We start from the raw sequence: 25510 nt of genomic DNA on the forward strand, positions 1-25510 counted from the left end.
AGAAGAAGAAGTTGATGTGTTTTCACCACCTTTGAAACCCTTGCTAATCAACTCAGTTGGCCTGTCGACCAATGGTCCACACTTCTCAGAGTTCATCTTACAGGTAGAGCTGCAGTCACACTCAGTACTTTGGCGTCTGAGAATGACTACCACACTCTGAAACAAGCAGTGTTAGACGCCTACCTACTTTCCACAGAAAGTTATAGAAGGAAATTCCGTGACCACCTGAAGGCAAGTACCACTACCTTCCTCGAGTTTGCTAACACGAAACGGAGGTATTTCATGAAATGGCTGGAAGCAGCACATGTCTTTACTTTTACAGAACTCGTCAACCTGATGCTTGTTGAAGAATTCTTGAGACGTGTGCCGCCTCCTGTCCGCCTCTACTTAGCAGATAAAGAAGAAACCGACTACCTGAAGTGTGCTAAGTCGGCTGACACTTACAGCCTCATCCACCGGCTGACACCCGAACCATCCTCCAGTAAGAAGTCGTGGTACAGTTACGAGAAAGTGAGCCCCGATCAAGCTGGTTCACAACTGTACTGCAAGTATTGTAGACTCTATGGACATACCATAGACAAGTGTGGTAAGTCTCAATACAAGGGAACCACTGACCAACAAAAACCCAAACCAACTCCTCCTAAGTCCGGTAAGCCTGTGATGAATGTTGGTGTTAATATTAATGATCTTTCTCTTTTCAGTAACCACCTGTATACTGGAACTGTCTCTGCCAACGGTTCAAATCCGGAGGGACGTTCCAAATTGAAGATCTTGAGGGACACAGCGGCTCTTCAATCGATCATCTTGAAGTCGGCTGTGCCCAACATCACCTACACCGGAGAAACTGTCTTCATCACTGACCTCACTGCTACCACTCCATACCCTCTCACCAGAGTCCACCTGGATTGTCCCTACGTGAACGGGGAAGTCCAAGTCGCCGTCAGGGAAAAGCCTTTTCCCATGCCTGGAGTGCAACTTCTCCTAGGCAACGACTTGGCAGAAGACCTGCAACCGACCAACCTCATCGTCATGGACAAACCCCAGGTGTGTAACTCTGTGCCAAGTAACCCTATTCTAGAGTATGTTCCAGCAGAGGTTCAAGAGAGTGATGAAGTTTCTCCTCCGGTTCTCGTGACCACCCGTGCACAAGCCGCACGTCCACAGCCAGCTGACTCTACTGCTACCGCTGTCCCTCAAGACCCTCAGAAACTCCCCCCGCATCTGACCAAGTTGGAGTTCCGTAAGTTGCAGAGGGAAGATCTTACTTTAACACCATTGTTTTTCCAGGCTGAGACTCAACCCGACAGTATTCCTGGGTTCTTCCTAGAGAACGACTTGCTCTACCGCAGATATAGACCCAGTAAACTGAAGGAGGAGGACGATTGGGCCAACATCGAACAACTTGTGATTCCCACCAGCCTGCGGCCCACTATTCTACACCTGGCCCACGGAGCACTCTTCCACTACGGCTTCAACAAGACTTACCATGGAATTCGTCAAGACTACTACTGGCCAGGTATGGTAAATAACGTCAAACAGTACGTAAAACAGTGTCATACGTGTCAGATGGCAGGCAAACCGAACATCTCCATTCCCAGAGCGCCACTGATTCCCATACAGGTGCCTGCGGAACCTTTCCACAGACTCATAATAGACTGTGTCGGTCCTTTACCTCGGACCAGTTCAGGTAACGCCTACATCCTAACCATCCTGTGTCCTACCACCAGATTTCCCATAGCAGTTCCAGTGAAGAACATCACGGCTGCTACGGTTATAAAACATCTATTGAAGATCTTCACTCAATACGGATTTCCCAGGGAGATTCAGAGCGACTGTGGTACCAACTTCACCAGTGATCTCTTCAAAAGGACACTGGAGGAGTTCAACATCAAACAGGTATTGTCCAGCCCCTATCATCCTGCTTCACAGGGTTCTCTTGAACGTAGTCATCAGACAATCAAAGCACTCTTGAAAAAGTTTTGTAGTGAAACCTCGAAGGATTGGGATAAGCAGATTGACCTTATAATGTGTATTTACAGAAGTCTCCCCAATGAGTCCCTAGGAGTATCTCCTTATGAGATGCTCTACGGCCGTAAGTGCCGTACTCCCCTTAAGGCTTTCAAAGACTCTCTCAGAGATGCCACCTTCAGTGAGCATCAGAATGTGCCCCAGTTTCTTCAAAACCTTCAACACATTCTAGAGAGAGTCCACCGTTTTGCCCATGATAATCTATTGAAAGCCCAGGAGAGAATGAAGACTCATTACGACCAGACCAGCAAAGTAAGAAAATTCAAGCCGGGAGACTTCGTCCTTACATATTTCCCTATCCCAGGTTCACCTTTACAAAACAGGTTTTCAGGACCCTACTGCGTCAAAGAGTGCAGGAATAATAACAACTACGTAATAGAGACTCCAGATAGGCGGCGGAAGACCCAGCTGTGCCACGTCAACCTCCTGAAGCAATATAATGGTACTCCTCCCACTGTCCTGACTAACTGTTCTTCCTTCACAGAACCCTACATCCACAGTGAGACCATCCCAGCTTCTCCTCCCGAAAGCCCTGACAAGGAGTCAGCGCTTTCTAATTCCGAAATCCTTAATGATCTTCCCAAATGCTTTCAGGATAATAATCGTGCTCCTTTGCCCTATTCTAATTCCACTCTCACCTCGTCAGATAAGCCCTTCATCCTCCATGTCGACGCCAGTGGTACCGACGTTGGTGGTGTCGTGATGCAGCAACGAGGCGAGAATACACCTGTCAGCGACTACTGCTACAAGGAACTACGGAACAATTGGCAAGGAGCTACTCTTCATCATCCTGAAGCTCCAGCACTTCACTCCACACCTGAAAAGTGCTCGGTCCACCATCAACACGGACCACACCACCCTACACCTCCTGCAGCACGCCCACTTCTCATCTCAACGTCTTCTACTATGGGCTTGCTAACTGCAGAAATTCAACCTGGAGACACGCTATACCAAGAGTCCGACAACATCTTGGCCCATGATCTCTCCAGAGTTTATGAAGTAGAAGCGACTCCATCCATTACTCCACCACATAACGACGTACTTCTTCCAGAACCGCAGGCTTCGGGGGAGAGTTGTGACAATAATCTCCTTCAAGAGATTGAGCCTGCTCTTCCCTCCACAATTACGTCGTTACAACTATATAAAACTACTATGGAAGAAATGTCCAACAACGACAACAACATCTCCAAGGTTTGCCAGAGCGCAAAACGTATGCAGCCAGGAACACCTGCTCAGACTCAAACCGCCAAACTACCCGTCTTGCTGCCGGCTCCTCTGATTGGTCGCCGGTCGGGCTGCAACTGCACTCCCCCCCCCCATACTACTTGATGTCTGGGGCCGCCACGACCTCAGTCCTCAGAATATTCCGTGCTTTCACAGTTAACACTTCTCCCTGCTAGACGTAAGCTTTAGCGTACGTATACTGAGAGAGGTGATAGCTTAAAGCCAATATTCCAGCACCTTTCATATACTTGTATATTGCACTTCTTGTTATTTTGTCTTAACGTAACTTTTCATTGTGTCATTTAATTATTCTTATTATTTTGATTGATTGATTTTATTATACAAATTTGTTTGTCCATTTTATTCATGTTTTATTTCTTTAACGTAATTAAAATTTCATTGTTAAAATTTACTTGTGTTTTGTGTGTCTTCTCCTTACCTTACCACAGACGAAGTTCCAGATTTTCTATTTTTTTTAATACTATGTGACGAGGCCATACCCCTAGCTTTGAACAGCCGAACACCAACGCGTTACCGTCACAATATATATATATATATATATATATATATATATATATATATATATATATATATATATATATATATATATATATATATATATATATATTATTAAATATGACCGAAAAAGTAAGATTAATAATTCTAACACGAATTTTCTCAATCTTTCGTACATTACGCTTCACTGTTGGAGGTAAAGCAAAAATTAATTCTCCAAAATTCATTTTTATTTCTAGTCTGACGCGACACGGGCGCGTTTCGTAAAACTTATTACATTTTCAAAGACTTTAGTTCACAAATACACAACTGAATAGAACTTACGTATCTCCGATTTTATATCTACATTTGAGTGAGGTGGAAGGGGTGATGTGGCATTAACACAAGACAGAACAAAATGTGGTATTAATAGGGTATTAATTTCATCAACACAAGACAGAACACGAAGCAATGGATATTGAATAGAAGTGTTTGTAGAAAGCCTATTGGTCCATATTTCTTGATGCCTCTATATTGGAGCGGAGTCTTGAGGTGGGTAGAATATAGTTGTGCAATAATTGGCTGTTGATTGCTGGTGTTGACTTCTTGATGTGTAGTGCCTCGCAAACGTCAAGCCGCCTGCTATCGCTGTATCTATCGATGATTTCTGTGTTGTTTACTAGGATTTCTCTGGCGATGGTTTGGTTGTGGGAAGAGATTATATGTTCCTTAATGGAGCCCTGTTGCTTATGCATCGTTAAACGCCTAGAAAGAGATGTTGTTGTCTTGCCTATATACTGGGTTTTTTGGAGCTTACAGTCCCCAAGTGGGCATTTGAAGGCATAGACGACGTTAGTCTCTTTTAAAGCGTTCTGTTTTGTGTCTGGAGAGTTTCTCATAAGTAGGCTGGCCGTTTTTCTGGTTTTATAGTAAATCGTCAGTTGTATCCTCTGATTTTTGTCTGTAGGGATAACGACATATTCGACCTCGAGACACAAAAGAAGGTCACTACCAAAGATACCTTACAAGCAGAACTTATTGCAGAAGGAGGAAAGAATCGAGGCAACTACAGAAGCACCATACTGTCCCCCGAGCTTAAAGCGGCAGCTAAAAGCCTTCGTGAGAACAAGGAGATAGTTGTCAGGAGAGGTGACAAGTCGCCAATATATGTCATTCTTAAAAAAGACGAATATCTGGCGAAAATGAACATCATACTCTCTGACCAAACTAAGTTCCAAAGGGTAACGAAGGACAATACAGCCGAATTAAAAGCAAAGGTCAACAAACTGATCGAAACTGTGAACGCCAAGAAATCCGGACTCCACCTGCCAAAGATCATTGGGGAATATAAACCTGGATATGCGTATGGAAATGTCAAGACGCACAAGCCTGGAAACCCACTTCGGCCAATCATTAGCCAGATACCCACACCAACGTACAGACTGGCGAAGCGACTCAACGGCCTGCTGACTCCTTATGTTCCTTGCGCCTTCAGCCTGAAGTCTCCAAAGGAATTTGTTGACTTACTGCGGGGCACACGGGCCACAGGGATAAGAGCCTCGTTGGACGTAGAATCGCTGTTTACCAACGTACCTGTGGACGAGACAATCGGAATGATAGCCGACAGAGTGTATCGTGATCCAGCCTGTACTCCTCTTGACATACCAGAAAATATTCTGAGGAAACTACTCCAAGCTTGTACTAAAGAGGCACCCTTCTTGAGCCCGGATGGGCACATGTATAAGCAAGTAGATGGGGTCGCCATGGGTTCTCCCCTAGGTGTCCTGTTTGCAAACTTCTACATGGGTACCATCGAGCAAAAAGTCTTAGTCGACATGAACTTGAAACCGGCCATATACTGCAGGTATGTTGACGACATTTTTACACAGGTACCTGATGTCAGACATCTGCAGGAGCTGAAGGAGGCATTTGAGCAGAGTTCCGTGCTGCGTTTCACTTACGAGATGGAAAAGGATGGGAAGCTGCCCTTTCTAGATGTAACAGTCATGGAAAAGGGCGGAGGTTTCCACACTGCAGTCTACACTAAGGAAACAAACATAGGAATGTGCCTAAATGCCAACAGCGACTGCCCAGACAGGTACAAGAGGAGTGTTGTTAACGCATATGTCGACCATGCTCTCAGCAACAGCTCAGAATGGAAGCAAGTCGACGAAGAACTCTGTAGGGTAAGGCAGGTCCTAGTCAATAACGGCTTCTCCAATGGTTTCGTCGAAGACATCATAAGAAGGAAAGTGAAAAGCCATGCAACCTCTGAAGAGACAACTAACACAACACCTATACCCCCTATTAGACTATTTTACAGGAACTTCTTTTCCACAGCTCATAAAACGGAGGAAAGGGTCCTGAAAGATATTGTTAATAGAAACGTTATCCCTACAGACAAAAATCAGAGGATTCAACTGACGATTTACTATAAAACCAGAAAAACGGCCAGCTTCTTATGAGAAACTCTCCAGACACAAAACAGAACGCTTTAAAAGAGACTAACGTCGTCTATGCCTTCAAATGCCCACTTGGGGACTGTAAGCTCCAAAATACCCAGTATATAGGCAAGACAACAACATCTCTTTCTAGGCGTTTAACGATGCATAAGCAACAGGGCTCCATTAAGGAACATATAATCTCTTCCCACAACCAAACCATCGCCAGAGAAATCCTAGTAAACAACACAGAAATCATCGATAGATACAGCGATAGCAGGCGGCTTGACGTTTGCGAGGCACTACACATCAAGAAGTCAACACCAGCAATCAACAGCCAATTATTGCACAACTATATTCTACCCACCTCAAGACTCCGCTCCATTATAGAGGCATCAAGAAATATGGACCAATAGGCTTTCTACAAACACTTCTATTCAATATCCATTGCTTCGTGTTCTGTCTTGTGTTGATGAAATTAATACCCTATTAATACTCTTGTTCTGTCTTGTGTTGATGAAATTAATACCCTATTAATACCACATTTTGTTCTGTCTTGTGTTAATGCCACATCACCCCTTCCACCTCACTCAAATGTAGATATAAAATCGGAGATACGTAAGTTCTATTCAGTTGTGTATTTGTGAACTAAAGTCTTTGAAAATGTAATAAGTTTTACGAAACGCGCCCGTGTCGCGTCAGACTAGAAATAAAAGTGAATTTTGGAGAATTGATTTTTGATTTACCTCCAACAGTGAAGCGTAATGTACGAAAGATTGAGAAAATTCGTGTTAGAATTATTAATCTTACTTTTTCGGTCATATTTAATAATATATGTCTACAGGAAAGACTGCTACCAAAATATACTAATATATATATATAAATATATATATATATATATTTTTATATATATATATATATTTATATATATATTTATATATATGTCGTACCTAGTAGCCAGAACTCACTTCTCAGCCAACTATGCAAGGCCCGATTTGCCTAATAAGCCAAGTTTTCATGAATTAATTGTTTTTCGACTACCTAACCTACCTAACCTAACCTAACCTAACTTTTTCGGCTACCTAACCTAACCTAACCTATAGAGATAGGTTAGGTTAGGTTAGGTAGGGTTGGTTAGGTTCGGTCATATATCTACGTTAATTTTAACTCCAATAAAAAAAAATTTACCTCATACATAATGAAATGGGTAGCTTTATCATTTCATAAGAAAAAAATTTGAGGAAATATATTAATTCAGGAAAACTTGGCTTATTAGGCAAATTGGGCCTTGCATAGTAGTCCAAAAAGTGCGTTCTGGCTACTAGGTACGACATATATATATATATATATATATATACATATATATATATATGTCGTACCTAATAGCCAGAACGCACTTCTCAGCCTACTATTCAAGGCCCGATTTGCCTAATATGCCAAGTTTTCATGAATTAATGTTTTTTCGTCTACCTAACCTACCTAACCTAACCTAACTTAGCTTTTTTTGGCTACCTAACCTAACCTTACCTATAAATATAGGTTAGGTTAGGTTAGGTAGGGTTGGTTAGGTTCGGTCATATATCTACGTTAATTTTAACTCCAATAAAAAAAAATTGACCTCATACATAGAGAAAAGGGTTGCTTTATCATTTCATAAGAAAAAAATTATAGTAAATATAATAATTCAGGAAAACTAGGCTTATTAGGCAAATCGGGCCTTGAATAGTAGGCTGAGAAGTGAGTTCTGGCTACTAGGTACGACATATATATATATATATATATATATATATATATATATATATATATATATATATATATATATATATATATATATATATTATTAAATATGACCGAAAAAGTAAGATTAATAATTCTAACACGAATTTTCTCAATCTTTCGTACATTATGCTTCACTGTTGGAGGTAAATCAAAAATCACTTCTCCAAAATTCATTTTTATTTCTAGTCTGACGCGACACGGGCGCGTTTCGTAAAACTTATTACATTTTCAAAGACTTCACAAATACACAACTGATTAGAACTTGCGTTTCCCTGATTTTATATCTACATTTGAGTGAGGTGGGAAGGGTGATGTGGCATTACATTTGAGTAAGGTGGGAAGGATGATGTGGCATTAGAGGATATTAATAGGGTATTAAAAGTATCAACACAAGACAGAACACGAAACAATGGATATTGAATAGAAGTGTTTGTAGAAAGCCTATTGGTCCATATTTCTTGATGCTTCTATATTGGAGCGGAGTCTTGAGGTGGGTAGAATATAGTTGTGCAATAATTGGCTGTTGATTGCTGGTGTTGACTTCTTGATGTGTAGTGCCTCGCAAACGTCGAGCCGCCTGCTATCGCTGTATCTATCGATGATTTCTGTGTTGTTTACTAGGATTTCTCTGGCGATGGTTTGGTTATGGGAAGAGATTATATGTTCCTTAATGGAGCCCTGTTGTTTATGCATCGTTAAACGCCTAGAAAGAGATGTTGTTGTCTTGCCTATATACTGGGTTTTTTGGAGCTTACAGTCCCCAAGTGGGCATTTGAAGGCATAGACGACGTTAGTCTCTTTTAAAGCGTTCTGTTTCGTGTCTGGAGAGTTTCTCATGAGTAGGCTGGCCGTTTTTCTGGTTTTATAGTAAATCGTCAGTTGTATCCTCTGATTTTTGTCTGTAGGGATAACGTTTCTATTAACAATATCTTTCAGGACCCTTTCCTCTGTTTTATGAGCTGTGGAAAAGAAGTTCCTGTAAAATAGTCTAATAGGGGGTATAGGTGTTGTGTTAGTTGTCTCTTCGGAGGTTGCATGGCTTTTCACTTTCCTTCTTATGATGTCTTCGATGAAACCATTGGAGAAGCCGTTATTGACTAGAACCTGCCTTACCCTACAGAGTTCTTCGTCGACTTGCTTCCATTCTGAGCTGTGGCTGAGAGCACGGTCGACGTATGCGTTAACAACACTCCTCTTGTACCTGTCAGGGCAGTCGCTGTTGGCATTTAGGCACATTCCTATGTTTGTTTCCTTTGTGTAGACTGCAGTGTGGAAACCTCCGCCCTTTTCCATGACTGTTACATCTAGAAAAGGCAGCTTCCCATCCTTTTCCGTCTCGTAAGTGAAACGCAGCACGGAACTCTGCTCAAATGCCTCCTTCAGCTCCTGCAGATGTCTGACATCAGGTACCTGTGTAAAAATGTCGTCAACATACCTGCAGTATATGGCCGGTTTCAAGTTCATGTCGACTAAGACTTTTTGCTCGATGGTACCCATGTAGAAGTTTGCAAACAGGACACCTAGGGGAGAACCCATAGCGACCCCATCTACTTGCTTATACATGTGCCCATCCGGGCTCAAGAAGGGTGCCTCTTTAGTACAAGCTTGGAGTAGTTTCCTCAGAATACTTTCTGGCATGTCAAGAGGAGTACAGGCTGGATCACGATACACTCTGTCGGCTATCATTCCGATTGTCTCGTCCACAGGTACGTTGGTAAACAGCGATTCTACGTCCAACGAGGCTCTTATCCCTGTGGCCCGTGCGCCCCGCAGTAAGTCCACAAATTCCTTTGGAGACTTCAGGCTGAAGGCGCAAGGAACATAAGGAGTCAGCAGGCCGTTGAGTCGCTTCGCCAATCTGTACGTGGGTGTGGGTATCTGGCTAATGATTGGCCGAAGTGGGTTTCCAGGCTTGTGCGTCTTGACATTTCCATACGCATATCCAGGTTTATATTCCCCAATGATCTTTGGCAGGTGGAGTCCGGATTTCTTGGCGTTCACAGTTTCGATCAGTTTGTTGACCTTTGCTTTTAATTCGGCTGTAGTGTCCTTCGTTACCCTTTGGAACTTAGTTTGGTCAGAGAGTATGATGTTCATTTTCGCCAGATATTCGTCTTTTTTAAGAATGACATATATTGGCGACTTGTCACCTCTCCTGACAACTATCTCCTTGTTCTCACGAAGGCTTTTAGCTGCCGCTCTAAGCTCGGGGGACAGTATGGTGCTTCTGTAGTTGCCTCGATTCTTTCCTCCTTCTGCAATAAGTTCTGCTTGTAAGGTATCTTTGGTAGTGACCTTCTTTTGTGTCTCGAGGTCGAATATGTCGTCCAACAGAATTTCCAACTCCACTTTCCGGGCCATTTCACTCGGTCTGGACATAACATGACAGTTTATGCCCAGATTTAGGAGAGTGACTTGGTCCTCAGTGAGGTTAATTCCTGCAAGGTTCAGGAAGCCATCTCTTGGTCGTGGAATTGCCATAGGTCCTCCATATAATGTTGTTAGTTTCTTGATAATCCTTGTTTCAGTGCTGAGGTGATGTTGGTCTGTGAGGATGTCGAGGTGTTGTTCAATGCGGGTACGGATACTATGGTCGATGTTGCTATTTCTCCACTCGTTTGTAGCATGAAGTAGTTGCGTTTTTTTGTCTTTGATTTCATTCTCTGCCTTGTATATCTGATCACGAATCAGATCCTGGCGATATTTTATCGTGAAGGCTTGATTCCTTGCTGCTGGGTCGTGCACTTTAACATTAGTATATTTTGGTAGCAGTCTTTCCTGTAGACATATTTTATTAAATATGAATGAAAAAGTAAGATTAATAATTCTAACACGAATTTTCTCAATCTTTCGTACATTATGCTTCACTGTTGGAGGTAAATCAAAAATCACTTCTCCAAAATTCATTTTTATTTCTAGTCTGACGCGACACGGGCGCGTTTCGTAAAACTTATTACATTTTCAAAGACTTCACAAATACACAACTGATTAGAACTTGCGTTTCCCTGATTTTATATCTACATTTGAGTGAGGTGGGAAGGGTGATGTGGCATTACATTTGAGTAAGGTGGGAAGGATGATGTGGCATTAGAGGATATTAATAGGGTATTAAAAGTATCAACACAAGACAGAACACGAAACAATGGATATTGAATAGAAGTGTTTGTAGAAAGCCTATTGGTCCATATTTCTTGATGCTTCTATATTGGAGCGGAGTCTTGAGGTGGGTAGAATATAGTTGTGCAATAATTGGCTGTTGATTGCTGGTGTTGACTTCTTGATGTGTAGTGCCTCGCAAACGTCGAGCCGCCTGCTATCGCTGTATCTATCGATGATTTCTGTGTTGTTTACTAGGATTTCTCTGGCGATGGTTTGGTTATGGGAAGAGATTATATGTTCCTTAATGGAGCCCTGTTGTTTATGCATCGTTAAACGCCTAGAAAGAGATGTTGTTGTCTTGCCTATATACTGGGTTTTTTGGAGCTTACAGTCCCCAAGTGGGCATTTGAAGGCATAGACGACGTTAGTCTCTTTTAAAGCGTTCTGTTTCGTGTCTGGAGAGTTTCTCATGAGTAGGCTGGCCGTTTTTCTGGTTTTATAGTAAATCGTCAGTTGTATCCTCTGATTTTTGTCTGTAGGGATAACGTTTCTATTAACAATATCTTTCAGGACCCTTTCCTCTGTTTTATGAGCTGTGGAAAAGAAGTTCCTGTAAAATAGTCTAATAGGGGGTATAGGTGTTGTGTTAGTTGTCTCTTCGGAGGTTGCATGGCTTTTCACTTTCCTTCTTATGATGTCTTCGATGAAACCATTGGAGAAGCCGTTATTGACTAGAACCTGCCTTACCCTACAGAGTTCTTCGTCGACTTGCTTCCATTCTGAGCTGTGGCTGAGAGCACGGTCGACGTATGCGTTAACAACACTCCTCTTGTACCTGTCAGGGCAGTCGCTGTTGGCATTTAGGCACATTCCTATGTTTGTTTCCTTTGTGTAGACTGCAGTGTGGAAACCTCCGCCCTTTTCCATGACTGTTACATCTAGAAAAGGCAGCTTCCCATCCTTTTCCGTCTCGTAAGTGAAACGCAGCACGGAACTCTGCTCAAATGCCTCCTTCAGCTCCTGCAGATGTCTGACATCAGGTACCTGTGTAAAAATGTCGTCAACATACCTGCAGTATATGGCCGGTTTCAAGTTCATGTCGACTAAGACTTTTTGCTCGATGGTACCCATGTAGAAGTTTGCAAACAGGACACCTAGGGGAGAACCCATAGCGACCCCATCTACTTGCTTATACATGTGCCCATCCGGGCTCAAGAAGGGTGCCTCTTTAGTACAAGCTTGGAGTAGTTTCCTCAGAATACTTTCTGGCATGTCAAGAGGAGTACAGGCTGGATCACGATACACTCTGTCGGCTATCATTCCGATTGTCTCGTCCACAGGTACGTTGGTAAACAGCGATTCTACGTCCAACGAGGCTCTTATCCCTGTGGCCCGTGCGCCCCGCAGTAAGTCCACAAATTCCTTTGGAGACTTCAGGCTGAAGGCGCAAGGAACATAAGGAGTCAGCAGGCCGTTGAGTCGCTTCGCCAATCTGTACGTGGGTGTGGGTATCTGGCTAATGATTGGCCGAAGTGCAGTCTACACAAAGGAAACAAACATAGGAATGTGCCTAAATGCCAACAGCGACTGCCCTGACAGGTACAAGAGGAGTGTTGTTAACGCATACGTCGACCGTGCTCTCAGCCACAGCTCAGAATGGAAGCAAGTCGACGAAGAACTCTGTAGGGTAAGGCAGGTTCTAGTCAATAACGGCTTCTCCAATGGTTTCATCGAAGACATCATAAGAAGGAAAGTGAAAAGCCATGCAACCTCCGAAGAGACAACTAACACAACACCTATACCCCCTATTAGACTATTTTACAGGAACTTCTTTTCCACAGCTCATAAAACAGAGGAAAGGGTCCTGAAAGATATTGTTAATAGAAACGTTATCCCTACAGACAAAAATCAGAGGATACAACTGACGATTTACTATAAAACCAGAAAAACGGCCAGCCTACTCATGAGAAACTCTCCAGACACGAAACAGAACGCTTTAAAAGAGACTAACGTCGTCTATGCCTTCAAATGCCCACTTGGGGACTGTAAGCTCCAAAAAAAACCCAGTATATAGGCAAGACAACAACATCTCTTTCTAGGCGTTTAACGATGCATAAACAACAGGGCTCCATTAAGGAACATATAATCTCTTCCCATAACCAAACCATCGCCAGAGAAATCCTAGTAAACAACACAGAAATCATCGATAGATACAGCGATAGCAGGCGGCTCGACGTTTGCGAGGCACTACACATCAAGAAGTCAACACCAGCAATCAACAGCCAATTATTGCACAACTATATTCTACCCACCTCAAGACTCCGCTCCAATATAGAAGCATCAAGAAATATGGACCAATAGGCTTTCTACAAACACTTCTATTCAATATCCATTGTTTCGTGTTCTGTCTTGTGTTGATACTTTTAATACCCTATTAATATCCTCTAATGCCACATCATCCTTCCCACCTTACTCAAATGTAATGCCACATCACCCTTCCCACCTCACTCAAATGTAGATATAAAATCAGGGAAACGCAAGTTCTAATCAGTTGTGTATTTGTGAAGTCTTTGAAAATGTAATAAGTTTTACGAAACGCGCCCGTGTCGCGTCAGACTAGAAATAAAAATGAATTTTGGAGAAGTGATTTTTGATTTACCTCCAACAGTGAAGCATAATGTACGAAAGATTGAGAAAATTCGTGTTAGAATTATTAATCTTATTTTTTCGGTCATATTTAATAAAATATGTCTACAGGAAAGACTGCTACCAAAATATACTAATGTTAAAGTGCACGACCCAGCAGCAAGGAATCAAGCCTTCACGATAAAATATCGCCAGGATCTGATTCGTGATCAGATATACAAGGCAGAGAATGAAATCAAAGACAAAAAAACGCAACTACTTCATGCTACAAACGAGTGGAGAAATAGCAACATCGACCATAGTATCCGTACCTGCATTGAACAACACCTCGACATCCTCACAGACCAACATCACCTCAGCACTGAAACAAGGATTATCAAGAAACTAACAACATTATATGGAGGACCTATGGCAATTCCACGACCAAGAGATGGCTTCCTGAACCTTGCAGGAATTAACCTCACTGAGGACCAAGTCACTCTCCTAAATCTGGGCATAAACTGTCATGTTATGTCCAGACCGAGTGAAATGGCCCGGAAAGTGGAGTTGGAAATTCTGTTGGACGACATATTCGACCTCGAGACACAAAAGAAGGTCACTACCAAAGATACCTTACAAGCAGAACTTATTGCAGAAGGAGGAAAGAATCGAGGCAACTACAGAAGCACCATACTGTCCCCCGAGCTTAGAGCGGCAGCTAAAAGCCTTCGTGAGAACAAGGAGATAGTTGTCAGGAGAGGTGACAAGTCGCCAATATATGTCATTCTTAAAAAAGACGAATATCTGGCGAAAATGAACATCATACTCTCTGACCAAACTAAGTTCCAAAGGGTAACGAAGGACACTACAGCCGAATTAAAAGCAAAGGTCAACAAACTGATCGAAACTGTGAACGCCAAGAAATCCGGACTCCACCTGCCAAAGATCATTGGGGAATATAAACCTGGATATGCGTATGGAAATGTCAAGACGCACAAGCCTGGAAACCCACTTCGGCCAATCATTAGCCAGATACCCACACCCACGTACAGATTGGCGAAGCGACTCAACGGCCTGCTGACTCCTTATGTTCCTTGCGCCGTCAGCCTGAAGTCTCCAAAGGAATTTGTGGACTTACTGCGGGGCGCACGGGCCACAGGGATAAGAGCCTCGTTGGACGTAGAATCGCTGTTTACCAACGTACCTGTGGACGAGACAATCGGAATGATAGCCGACAGAGTGTATCGTGATCCAGCCTGTACTCCTCTTGACATGCCAGAAAGTATTCTGAGGAAACTACTCCAAGCTTGTACTAAAGAGGCACCCTTCTTGAGCCCGGATGGGCACATGTATAAGCAAGTAGATGGGGTCGCTATGGGTTCTCCCCTAGGTGTCCTGTTTGCAAACTTCTACATGGGTACCATCGAGCAAAAAGTCTTAGTCGACATGAACTTGAAACCGGCCATATACTGCAGGTATGTTGACGACATTTTTACACAGGTACCTGATGTCAGACATCTGCAGGAGCTGAAGGAGGCATTTGAGCAGAGTTCCGTGCTGCGTTTCACTTACGAGACGGAAAAGGATGGGAAGCTGCCTTTTCTAGATGTAGCAGTCATGGAAAAGGGCGGAGGTTTCCACACTGCAGTCTACACAAAGGAAACAAACATAGGAATGTGCCTAAATGCCAACAGCGACTGCCCTGACAGGTACAAGAGGAGTGTTGTTAACGCATACGTCGACCGTGCTCTCAGCCACAGCTCAGAATGGAAGCAAGTCGACGAAGAACTCTGTAGGGTAAGGCAGGTTCTAGTCAATAACGGCTTCTCCAATGGTTTCATCGAAGACATCATAAGAAGGAAAGTGAAAAGCCATGCAACCTCCGAAGAGACAACTAACACAACACCTATACCCCCTATTAGACTATTTTACAGGAACTTCTTTTCCACAGCTCATAAAACAGAGGAAAGGGTCCTGAAAGATATTGTTAATAGAAACGTTATCCCTACAGACAAAAATCAGAGGATACAACTGACGATTTACTATAAAACCAGAAAAACGGCCAGCCTACTCATGAGAAACTCTCCAGACACGAAACAGAACGCTTTAAAAGAGACTAACGTCGTCTATGCCTTCAAATGCCCACTTGGGGACTGTAAGCTCCAAAAAACCCAGTATATAGGCAAGACAACAACATCTCTTTCTAGGCGTTTAACGATGCATAAACAACAGGGCTCCATTAAGGAACATATAATCTCTTCCCATAACCAAACCATCGCCAGAGAAATCCTAGTAAACAACACAGAAATCATCGATAGATACAGCGATAGCAGGCGGCTCGACGTTTGCGAGGCACTACACATCAAGAAGTCAACACCAGCAATCAACAGCCAATTATTGCACAACTATATTCTACCCACCTCAAGACTCCGCTCCAATATAGAAGCATCAAGAAATATGGACCAATAGGCTTTCTACAAACACTTCTATTCAATATCCATTGTTTCGTGTTCTGTCTTGTGTTGATACTTTTAATACCCTATTAATATCCTCTAATGCCACATCATCCTTCCCACCTTACTCAAATGTAATGCCACATCACCCTTCCCACCTCACTCAAATGTAGATATAAAATCAGGGAAACGCAAGTTCTAATCAGTTGTGTATTTGTGAAGTCTTTGAAAATGTAATAAGTTTTACGAAACGCGCCCGTGTCGCGTCAGACTAGAAATAAAAATGAATTTTGGAGAAGTGATTTTTGATTTACCTCCAACAGTGAAGCATAATGTACGAAAGATTGAGAAAATTCGTGTTAGAATTATTAATCTTACTTTTTCGGTCATATTTAATAAAATATGTCTACAGGAAAGACTGCTACCAAAATATACTAATATATATATATATATATTTATATATATATATATATATATATATATATATTTATATATATATATATATTTTTTCTGCTACCTAACCTAACCTAACTTATAAAGATAGGTTAGGTAGGGTTGGTTAGGTTCGGTCATATATCTACGTTAATTTTAACTCCAATAAAAAAAATTGACCTCATACATAATGAAATGGGTAGTTTTATCATTTCATAAGAAAAAAAAATTGAGAAAATATATTAATTCAGGAAAACTTGGCTTATTAGGCAAATCGGGCCTTGCATAGTAGGCCGAGAAGTGCATTCTGGCTACTAGGTACGACATTATATATATATATATATATATGTCGTACCTAGTAGCCAGAACTCACTTCTCAGCCTACTATGCAAGGCCAAATTTGCCTAGTAAGCCAAGTTTTCATGAATTAATTGTTCTTCGACTACCTAACCTACCTAACCTAACCTAACCTAACTTTTTCGGCTACCTAACCTAACCTCACCTATAAAGATAGGTTAGGTTAGGTTAGGTAGGGTTGGTTAGGTTCGGTCATATATCTACGTTAATTTTAACTCCAATAAAAAGAATTGACCTCATACATAATGAAATGGGTAGCTTTATCATTTCATAAGAAAAAAATTAGAGAAAATATATTAATTCAGGAAAACTTGGCTTATTAGGCAAATTTGGTCTTGCATATTAGGCTCAGAAGTGCGTTCTGGCTACTAGGTACGACATATATATATATATATATATATATATATATATATATATATATATATATATATATATATATATATATATATGTCGTACCTAGTAGCCAGAACGCACTTTTGAGCCTACTATGCAAGGCCCGATTTGCCTAATAAGCCAAGTTTTCCTGAATTAATATATTTTCTCTAATTTTTTCTTATGAAATGATAAAGCTACCCATTTCATTATGTATGAGGTCAATTTTTTTTTATTGGAATTAAAATTAACGTAGATATATGACCGAACCTAACCAACCCTACCTAACCTAACCTAACCTATCTCTATAGGTTAGGTTCGGTTAGGTAGCCGAAAAAGTTAGGTTAGGTTAGGTTAGGTAGGTTAGGTAGTCGAAAAAACATTATTTCATGAAAACTTGGCTTATTAGGCAAATCGAGCCTTGCATAGTAGGCTGAGAAGTGCGTTCTGGCTACTAGGTACGACATATATATATATATATATATATATATATATATATATATATATATAATATATATATAATATATATATATATATATATATATATATATATATATATATATATATATATATATATATATATATATATATATATATATATATGTCGTACCTAATAGCCAGAACGCACTTCTCAGCCTACTATTCAAGGCCCGATTTGCCTAATAAGCCAAGTTTTCATGAATTAATGTTTTTTCGTCTACCTAACCTACCTAACCTAACCTAACCTAGCTTTTTTTCGCTACCTAACCTAACCTTACCTATATATATAGGTTAGGTTAGGTTAGGTAGGGTTGGTTAGGTTCGGTCATATATCTACGTTAATTTTAACTCCAATAAAAAAAAATTGACCTCATACATAGAGAAAAGGGTTGCTTTATCATTTCATAAGAAAAAAATTATAGTAAATATATTAATTCAGGAAAACTTGGCTTATTAGGCAAATCGGGCCTTGAATAGTAGGCTGAGAAGTGAGTTCTGGCTACTAGGTACGACATATATATATATATATATATATATATATATATATATATATATATATATATATATATATATATATATATATATATATATATATATACATATATATATATATATATATATATATATATATATATATATATATATATATATATATATATATATATATATATATATATTATTAAATATGACCGAAAAAGTAAGATTAGTAATTCTAACACGAATTTTCTCGATCTTTCTTATGTTTCTTTTCACTGTTGATGGTAATTGAAAAATCTATTCTCCAAAATTCATTTTTATTTCTAGTCTGACGCGACACTTGGGCGCGTTTTGTAAAACTTATTACATTTTCAAAGACTGTAGTTTACACACACACACAACTATAACTGAATAGAGCTTAAACATCTTCGATTTTTTATACCTGCATTTGGGTGAGGTGATATGTTACAACAGTTTTGGATGAGGTGAAAACAAACTTTCAACACAAGCCAGAACACGAAACAATGGGCATTGAAGGTAAGAATGGAAGTAATTGCAGAGGGCCTATTGGCCCATATTTCTTGATGCTTCTATATTGGAGCGGAGTCTTGAAGTGGGTAGAATATAGTTGCGCATTAATTGACTGTTGATTGCTGGTGTTGACTTCTTGATGTGTAGTGCCTCGCAGATGTCAAGCCGCCTGCTATCGCTGTATCTATCGATGATTTCTGTGTTGTTTGCTAAGATTTCTCTGGTGATGGTTTGGTTGTGGGAAGAGATTATATGTTCTTTAATGGAGCCCTGTTGCTTATGCATCGTTAAACGCCTGGAAAGAGATGTTGTTGTCTTGCCTATATACTGAGTTTTTTGAGGCTTACAGTCCCCAAGAGGGCATTTGAAGGCATAGACGACGTTGGTCTCTTTTAAAGCGTTCTGTTTGTGTTTGGAGAGTTTCTCATGAGTAGTCTGGCCATTTTCTTGGTTTTATAGTAAATCGTCAGTTGTATCTTCTGATTTTTGTCTGTAGGGATAACGTTTCTATTAACAATATCTTTCAGGACCCTTTCCTCCGTTTTATGAGCTGTGGAAAAGAAGTTCCTGTAAAATAGTCTAATAGGGGGTATAGGTGTTGTGTTAGTTGTCTCCTCAGAGGTTGCATGGCGTTTCACTTTCCTTCTTATGATGTCTTCAACAAAACCAATGGAGAAGCCGTTGTTGACTAGGACCTGCCTTACCCTACAGAGTTCTTCGTCGACTTGCTTCCATCCTGAGCTGTGGCTGAGAGCACGGTCGACATAAGCGTTAACAACACTCCTCTTGTACCTGTCTGGGCAGTCACTTGGCATTAGGCACATTCCTATGTTTGTTTCCTTAGTGTAGAGGAAAGTGTATCCCTTAGTGTATCTAAGTCTCAAACATTGTCGTTCCAACACCATTTCTGTTGGACTTTTACTGCCAGTTCATAATACCATGCCTATGAGTCGGGGTTGGATCGAGCACGAAGAGGCATTAAAGCCCCATATAAAGTTAGATACGAAAAGAACCCGGTTACTAGTTAATTGAGGCGACTTGTGACTTTTATATTGTGTGACTTTTTGCTAGTTCTAATAGATGATTATATAGATGGTTTTACCAGGAACATTCCTGGAGAGGGTTTGAGGAGTCGTTCTACTCCCGTAGCCCGGCCAGGGGCCAGGCTTCACTTGTGACATTTGATCCATTGTTTTGGTTTAATTTCACATCATTACGTTAAAAACACTAATGTTATGAAATATCAATGTGATTTTTTTTAACAAAGAGAAATACGTTTTATGATGTTTTTTATTGTGAATATCATGAGTGGTTTGAAACACTCTCGATAAAAACGGATTTAATTTGAATTTTTTGCTGTATTTGAGGACCTTGTGAAGCAAGCTTCGGGGAGTGACCAATCTGCGGCTCATTTCTGGTAGTACTATTTGTCTTGTTATCTTTCTGTAGTTTATGAGGCTTAGAATATATCACTAGAATTAAGTTTTAAAATGTTAGTGCACCGTTGGCGATACTGTCTGGGTAAATATGCTTCAGTCAGAGAGAGAGTGAAGTCTTAGTGACCATCACTAAAGGTATTGGTGTGAACACTGCTGCAAGTTGAACTGATTGATGACGATTAAGCCACCCAAGAGGTTGCACGGGTATGAATAGCCCGTAGAAATATGTTTACTCGTGTTTAATATCCTCTCACACATCCGAATGTTGTCTCTTATTCCTCCTCCACACCTCACCTCCCATATATTAACCTTCCCAAACCTGTTACTCCTCACCATTTGGTCACCATTTGGCCCTGGAGACATCTCCCGTCACACAGGGTGCAGTTGCGCCTCCACAGAAATCCAGTATCATCTTTTGATACTGGTAATGGCTCAAAAGGGCCACCACTTACGGGCTATTCATGCCCGTGCCACCTTTTGGGTGGCTTGATCATCATCAGTCAATCAATCTGTTACTCCACCCTTGTTCACCCATATGTCCTCTTCCTCCCCAGTACCCCCAACAACTTGGACTGGACGGTAGGGCGACGGTTTCGCTTCATGCAGGTCGGCGTTCAATTCCCGACCGTCCAAGTTGTTGGGCACCATTCCTTCCCCCGTCCCATCCCAAATCCTTAACCTGACCCCTTCCAAGTGTTATATAGTCGTAATGGCATGGTGCTTTCCCCTGATAATTCCTTTCCCTTAAAAGAAATTATCAAGGGAAAGGACTTGGCTTGAGAACTGTCACTTGTGGCAGTTGATACGAGTACACGAGAGAGAAGAGTCCTCTCTTTCTTTCCACGTACATCTTCTCACCTCTAGTTCTCTCTCGTTGTTAAATCAGCTTGTCTGTCGCTACTCATCAGGTCTGTCCAGGCTGTTTATCATTTCAGTATGACTGCATGTCTGTCTCACCCCCCCTCTCATTAGATCCCTCTAACTCTCTCCCTCTCAACCACTCTCTTCTTCCCTCTTTCTCACTCGCACTATATTTCTCTTGCTCCCCCATATCTCTCTCTCTCTCTCTCTCCACAAGGTACTACTCACCAGCTTCCTGAGGATGTCGTCAGGGACGTTCCTGGGGTTCTTGCAGATAGCGTAGACAGAGGAGTGACTAAAGATAACAGGCGCCCTTGAGACCTCCAGTGCTGCCTTCATCGTTGCCTGAGACACATGAGACAGGTCCACCATCAAGCCCAACCGGTTCATCTCCCTCACCACTGTCTGGGGTGAGATAATGAACGTTCGGGTCTTCCTGCTGGTTTTCATCAAATATGACGTATAGTGATACATACTCTTTCAATGCTAACAACACTATTCTCCTGGCGTGAACTCTAGCTCCTGGACCCCCCTCACCCTCAACACAGTGTGTAGTCATACATATTGCAGAGGGAACTGTGTGGGAAGACGTAATTGCTTGATGTTATTTGGACGTGTGGTGTCTGGGCTGGTAGTGTCTCTAGTACGGGGCGGACCTGTGTGCTGGACCAGGTGTGGTGTCCGGCCTGGTAGTGTCTCCAGTACGGGGCGGACCTGTGTGCTGGACCAGGTGGACTCACCAGTACCTGTCTGTACAGGTGAATGGCTGGTCTTGCGATATTGTAGACAAGATGTTTCTCTTTCTCGTAACCAAGGCAGTTGGACGCTATAGAGAATCATTCCATATAGTTAACGTGGATGTGAGTCACATGTCAGCTAGCTTTCACACTTGCATAAGTTATACAATAATTAACTTGTCAATGTGTTTGAATAATTATACTTGAATATAAGAGCATCTGTTTAATTATCCATGTGTCCACTTTAAATACCGCAGTGATTAGTGCATCATTACGGAGTTAAAGTAACGGAGTTCCAGCGAGAACTATGATCATATAACCTAATCATATGATCATATAATCACATACAACCTCATGCCCCTGAGGTTGTAATATTGGCGTAGTGCAGTACGGCACTTCCTACAGTGATAATCCCCGGTGATAATCGAACACTAACTATTAGTGAACATTTTTCTTTCAGCCTAGATTGTGTGTCCCATAGAGATCAATGTTGTGCTCCCAACATTATAATTAAAAGTACGATGCCAAAATCCTGGCAATTAATTACATAATCATAGTAAATTTAATTTCATGAGCGATATCCATCAGAACATAGTTGACACCTGTCTTGTGTCGATTGATCCTTAGTGAAGACCAACACAACGGACGATGGAAGATTCTTGTTTGTGATTTTTGTCCAAGTCCATAATAATTAATGTATTAATTATCTAGATAACAGCAGTGACTCCACTGCCATCACTTGACTAAGTCCAGGTTCACTGGTGCAATTACCGCACGGCCGCGGTCGAGAACAAGAAGTATCGAACAGTCCCTTCATTTGGGGGAGTTGATGGTGTGCTCTTAATAATAATAAGGCTGGGTTAATCTGAACAATCGCTCTTGGCAACTCTTTCCGATTTCTCAGTTTTTCAACTAGTTGAAAACACATCAGTGAGGGCTGGGGATCCACCAAGGTTGTGAGGCAGCCATCAGTGAGGGCTGGGGATCCACCAAGGTTGTGAGGCAGCCATCAGTGAGGGCTGGGGATCCACCAAGGTTGTGAGGCAGCCATCAGTGAGGGCTGGGGATCCACCAAGGTTGTGAGGCAGCCATCAGTGAGGGCTGGGGAGCCACCAAGGTTGTGAGGCAGCCATCAGTGAGGGCTGGGGAGCCACCAAGGTTGTGAGGCAGCCATCAGTGAGGGCTGGGGAGCCACTAAGGTTGTGAGGCAGCCATCAGTGAGGGCTGGGGAGCCACCAAAGGTTGTGAGGCAGCCATCAGTGAGGGCTGGGGAGCCACTAAGGGTGTGAGGCAGCCATCAGTGAGGGCTGGGGAGCCACTAAGGGTGTGAGGCAGCCATCAGTGAGGGCTGGGGAGCCACTAAGGTTGTGAGGCAGCCATCAGTGAGGGCTGGGGAGCCACTAAGGTTGTGAGGCAGCCATCAGTGAGGGCTGGGGAGACACTAAGGTTGTGAGGCAGCCATCAGTGAGGGCTGGGGAGCCACTAAGGTTGTGAGGCAGCCGCTTGTGCAGCGTGAACCCACATTCCATATCATACTAAAACGATCTGATCAATCGGATTTAATCAATTATTTCATCATGGTTAGCAAAGGTTCAGTGCGCTGCACTATTCATTACCTTTCCTTGTCTTTATTCATTCTGTCTATCATTTGAGAGAATCAAATTGCCTTCTCGAGGAACACGATGTCTGTTCCTGACAAGGTATTCAATAGGGAGCTCTCCTTGACCCGCTCCATTTATGTTTAGTAATTAAAGACATTACGGAATGTCTGGCCATCTAAAATATCTTTTTCTACGACTATGACAACATAGCTATGTCTATAGATTTGATTTTGGAAGCCACTATAAAAACTAGAAAGAAAGGAGGCAACCCAGGTCACGTCTTGAACCCTTTTAGATGTGAAAATGTCTATTAGAAATCAAGCATCATAAATCGAATAAATGCTCTCCTTACGGAAGTTCACACAAGCAGCTCAATAGACAGTACTCTATTTGGAGCTCCTTCCTGCCCAACGGCCAGACCGCTGGAAAAAAATTTCTGAACTAAAGCATCCTGTCATCCAGCCATGATCGTACCCCACAGAAATCAGTCACTGATGTATATAATATCGACAGTTCCAACCAAAAAGATCAAAGAAAGAAAGAAAACCACCACTTAATATAACTCTTCCTTGACCTAGTATAACCCTAATGAATACTAAATTAGCCATAAAAAATTAATAGTTTTGTCTTTGTAACATTTATATCAGCCATGGACAGGGTAGGATAGTTGTATATGTTTCTCCGTTGCACATTAAGGTATCCCACTGGTGTTCCAGTAGAACAAAACGTGAACATACTGAGAATACATCGGCCCATATTTTGTTCATTTCATTCATAACAGTTATCAAATCTTTCATTTTTGGTTGATGTGTTACCTAAATATTTAGGCAGCCCATCTTTAGGGTTGCCTAAATTTTAATATCTTATATATTTTGGGGTAAGATTAACCCTAAATAAATCTTTAGGGTTTTAGTACCTTTAACGCAACGTGTACAGTAAAGCTAGTAGGCGGGGCATTAAGAGCTAGACCTCGCTTCCCCGAGGTCACTGATAGGCAAGCACTCATAGGTAAACACACACACACACACACACACACACACACACACACACACACACACACACACACACACACACACACACACACACACACACACACACACACACACACTTCTGTTCTTCTAACACTTCTGTTAGAAATTGTTCACGACTTTTGTTAGGCCAAAGCTAAAATATGCAGTGGTTGTGTGGTACCCATATCTTAAGAAGCACATCAACAAACTGGAAAAGGTGCAAAGACATGCTACTAAGTGGCTCCCAGAACTGAAGGGCAAGAGCTACGAGGAAGGGTTAGAGGCATTAAATATGCCAAAACTAGAAGACAGAAGAAAAAGAGGTGATATGATCACTACATACAAAATAGTAACATGAATTGATAAAATCGATAGGGAAGATTTCCTGAGACCTGGAACTTTAAGAACAAGAGGTCATAGATATAAACTAGCTAAACACAGATGCCGAAGAAATATAAGAAAATTCACTTTCGCAAACAGAGTGGTAGACCGTTGGAACAACTTAGGTGAGAAGGTGGTGGAGGCCAAGACCGTCAGTAGTTTGAAAGCGTTATATGACAAAGAGTGCTGGGAAGACGGGACACCACGAGCGTAGCTCTCATCCTGTAACTACACTTAGGTACTTACACTTAGGTAATTACACATACACACACAATGAAACACACACAATATTATCTGGGAAATTATATTCTTCAAGAGTCAGAAAGAGAAAAAGACTTGGGGGGGGGGGGGTTGATATCACGCCAGACCTTTCCGCTGCAGCCCATATCAAGAGGATAACATCAGCGGCATAAGTCAGGCTGTCTTAAGAACGGCATTCAGAAACTTGTGTAAGGAATCATTCAGAACTTTGTATACCACATATGTCAGGCCAATCCTGGAGTATGCGGCTCCAGCATGGAGTCCATAAGGATAAGACTAAATTGGAAAAGGTTCAAAGGTTTGCCACCAGACTAGTACCCGAGCTGAGAGGTATGAGTTACGAGGAGAGACTACGGGAATTAAACCTCACTTCGCTGGAAGACAGAAGAGTTAGGGGGGGACATGATCACCACATTCAAGGTTTCCA

At 41.7% G+C, this 25510-nt stretch overlaps 1 protein-coding gene across 1 annotated transcript in view; it reads right to left on the reverse strand.

Moving 5' to 3' along the window:
* Positions 1 to 25510, reverse strand: part of LOC123754172 (dipeptidase 1) — a 279527-nt gene that overhangs the window by 124519 nt on the left and 129498 nt on the right. The window contains exon 6 of the mRNA XM_069309114.1: positions 21322 to 21498. Coding sequence (XP_069165215.1) covers positions 21322 to 21498 — 177 coding nt within the window. The remainder of the gene's footprint in view (positions 1 to 21321; positions 21499 to 25510) is intronic.

The sequence above is a fragment of the Procambarus clarkii genome, chromosome 6 (assembly GCF_040958095.1).
Source record: "Procambarus clarkii isolate CNS0578487 chromosome 6, FALCON_Pclarkii_2.0, whole genome shotgun sequence".
Classification (NCBI taxonomy): Eukaryota; Metazoa; Arthropoda; class Malacostraca; order Decapoda; family Cambaridae; genus Procambarus; species Procambarus clarkii.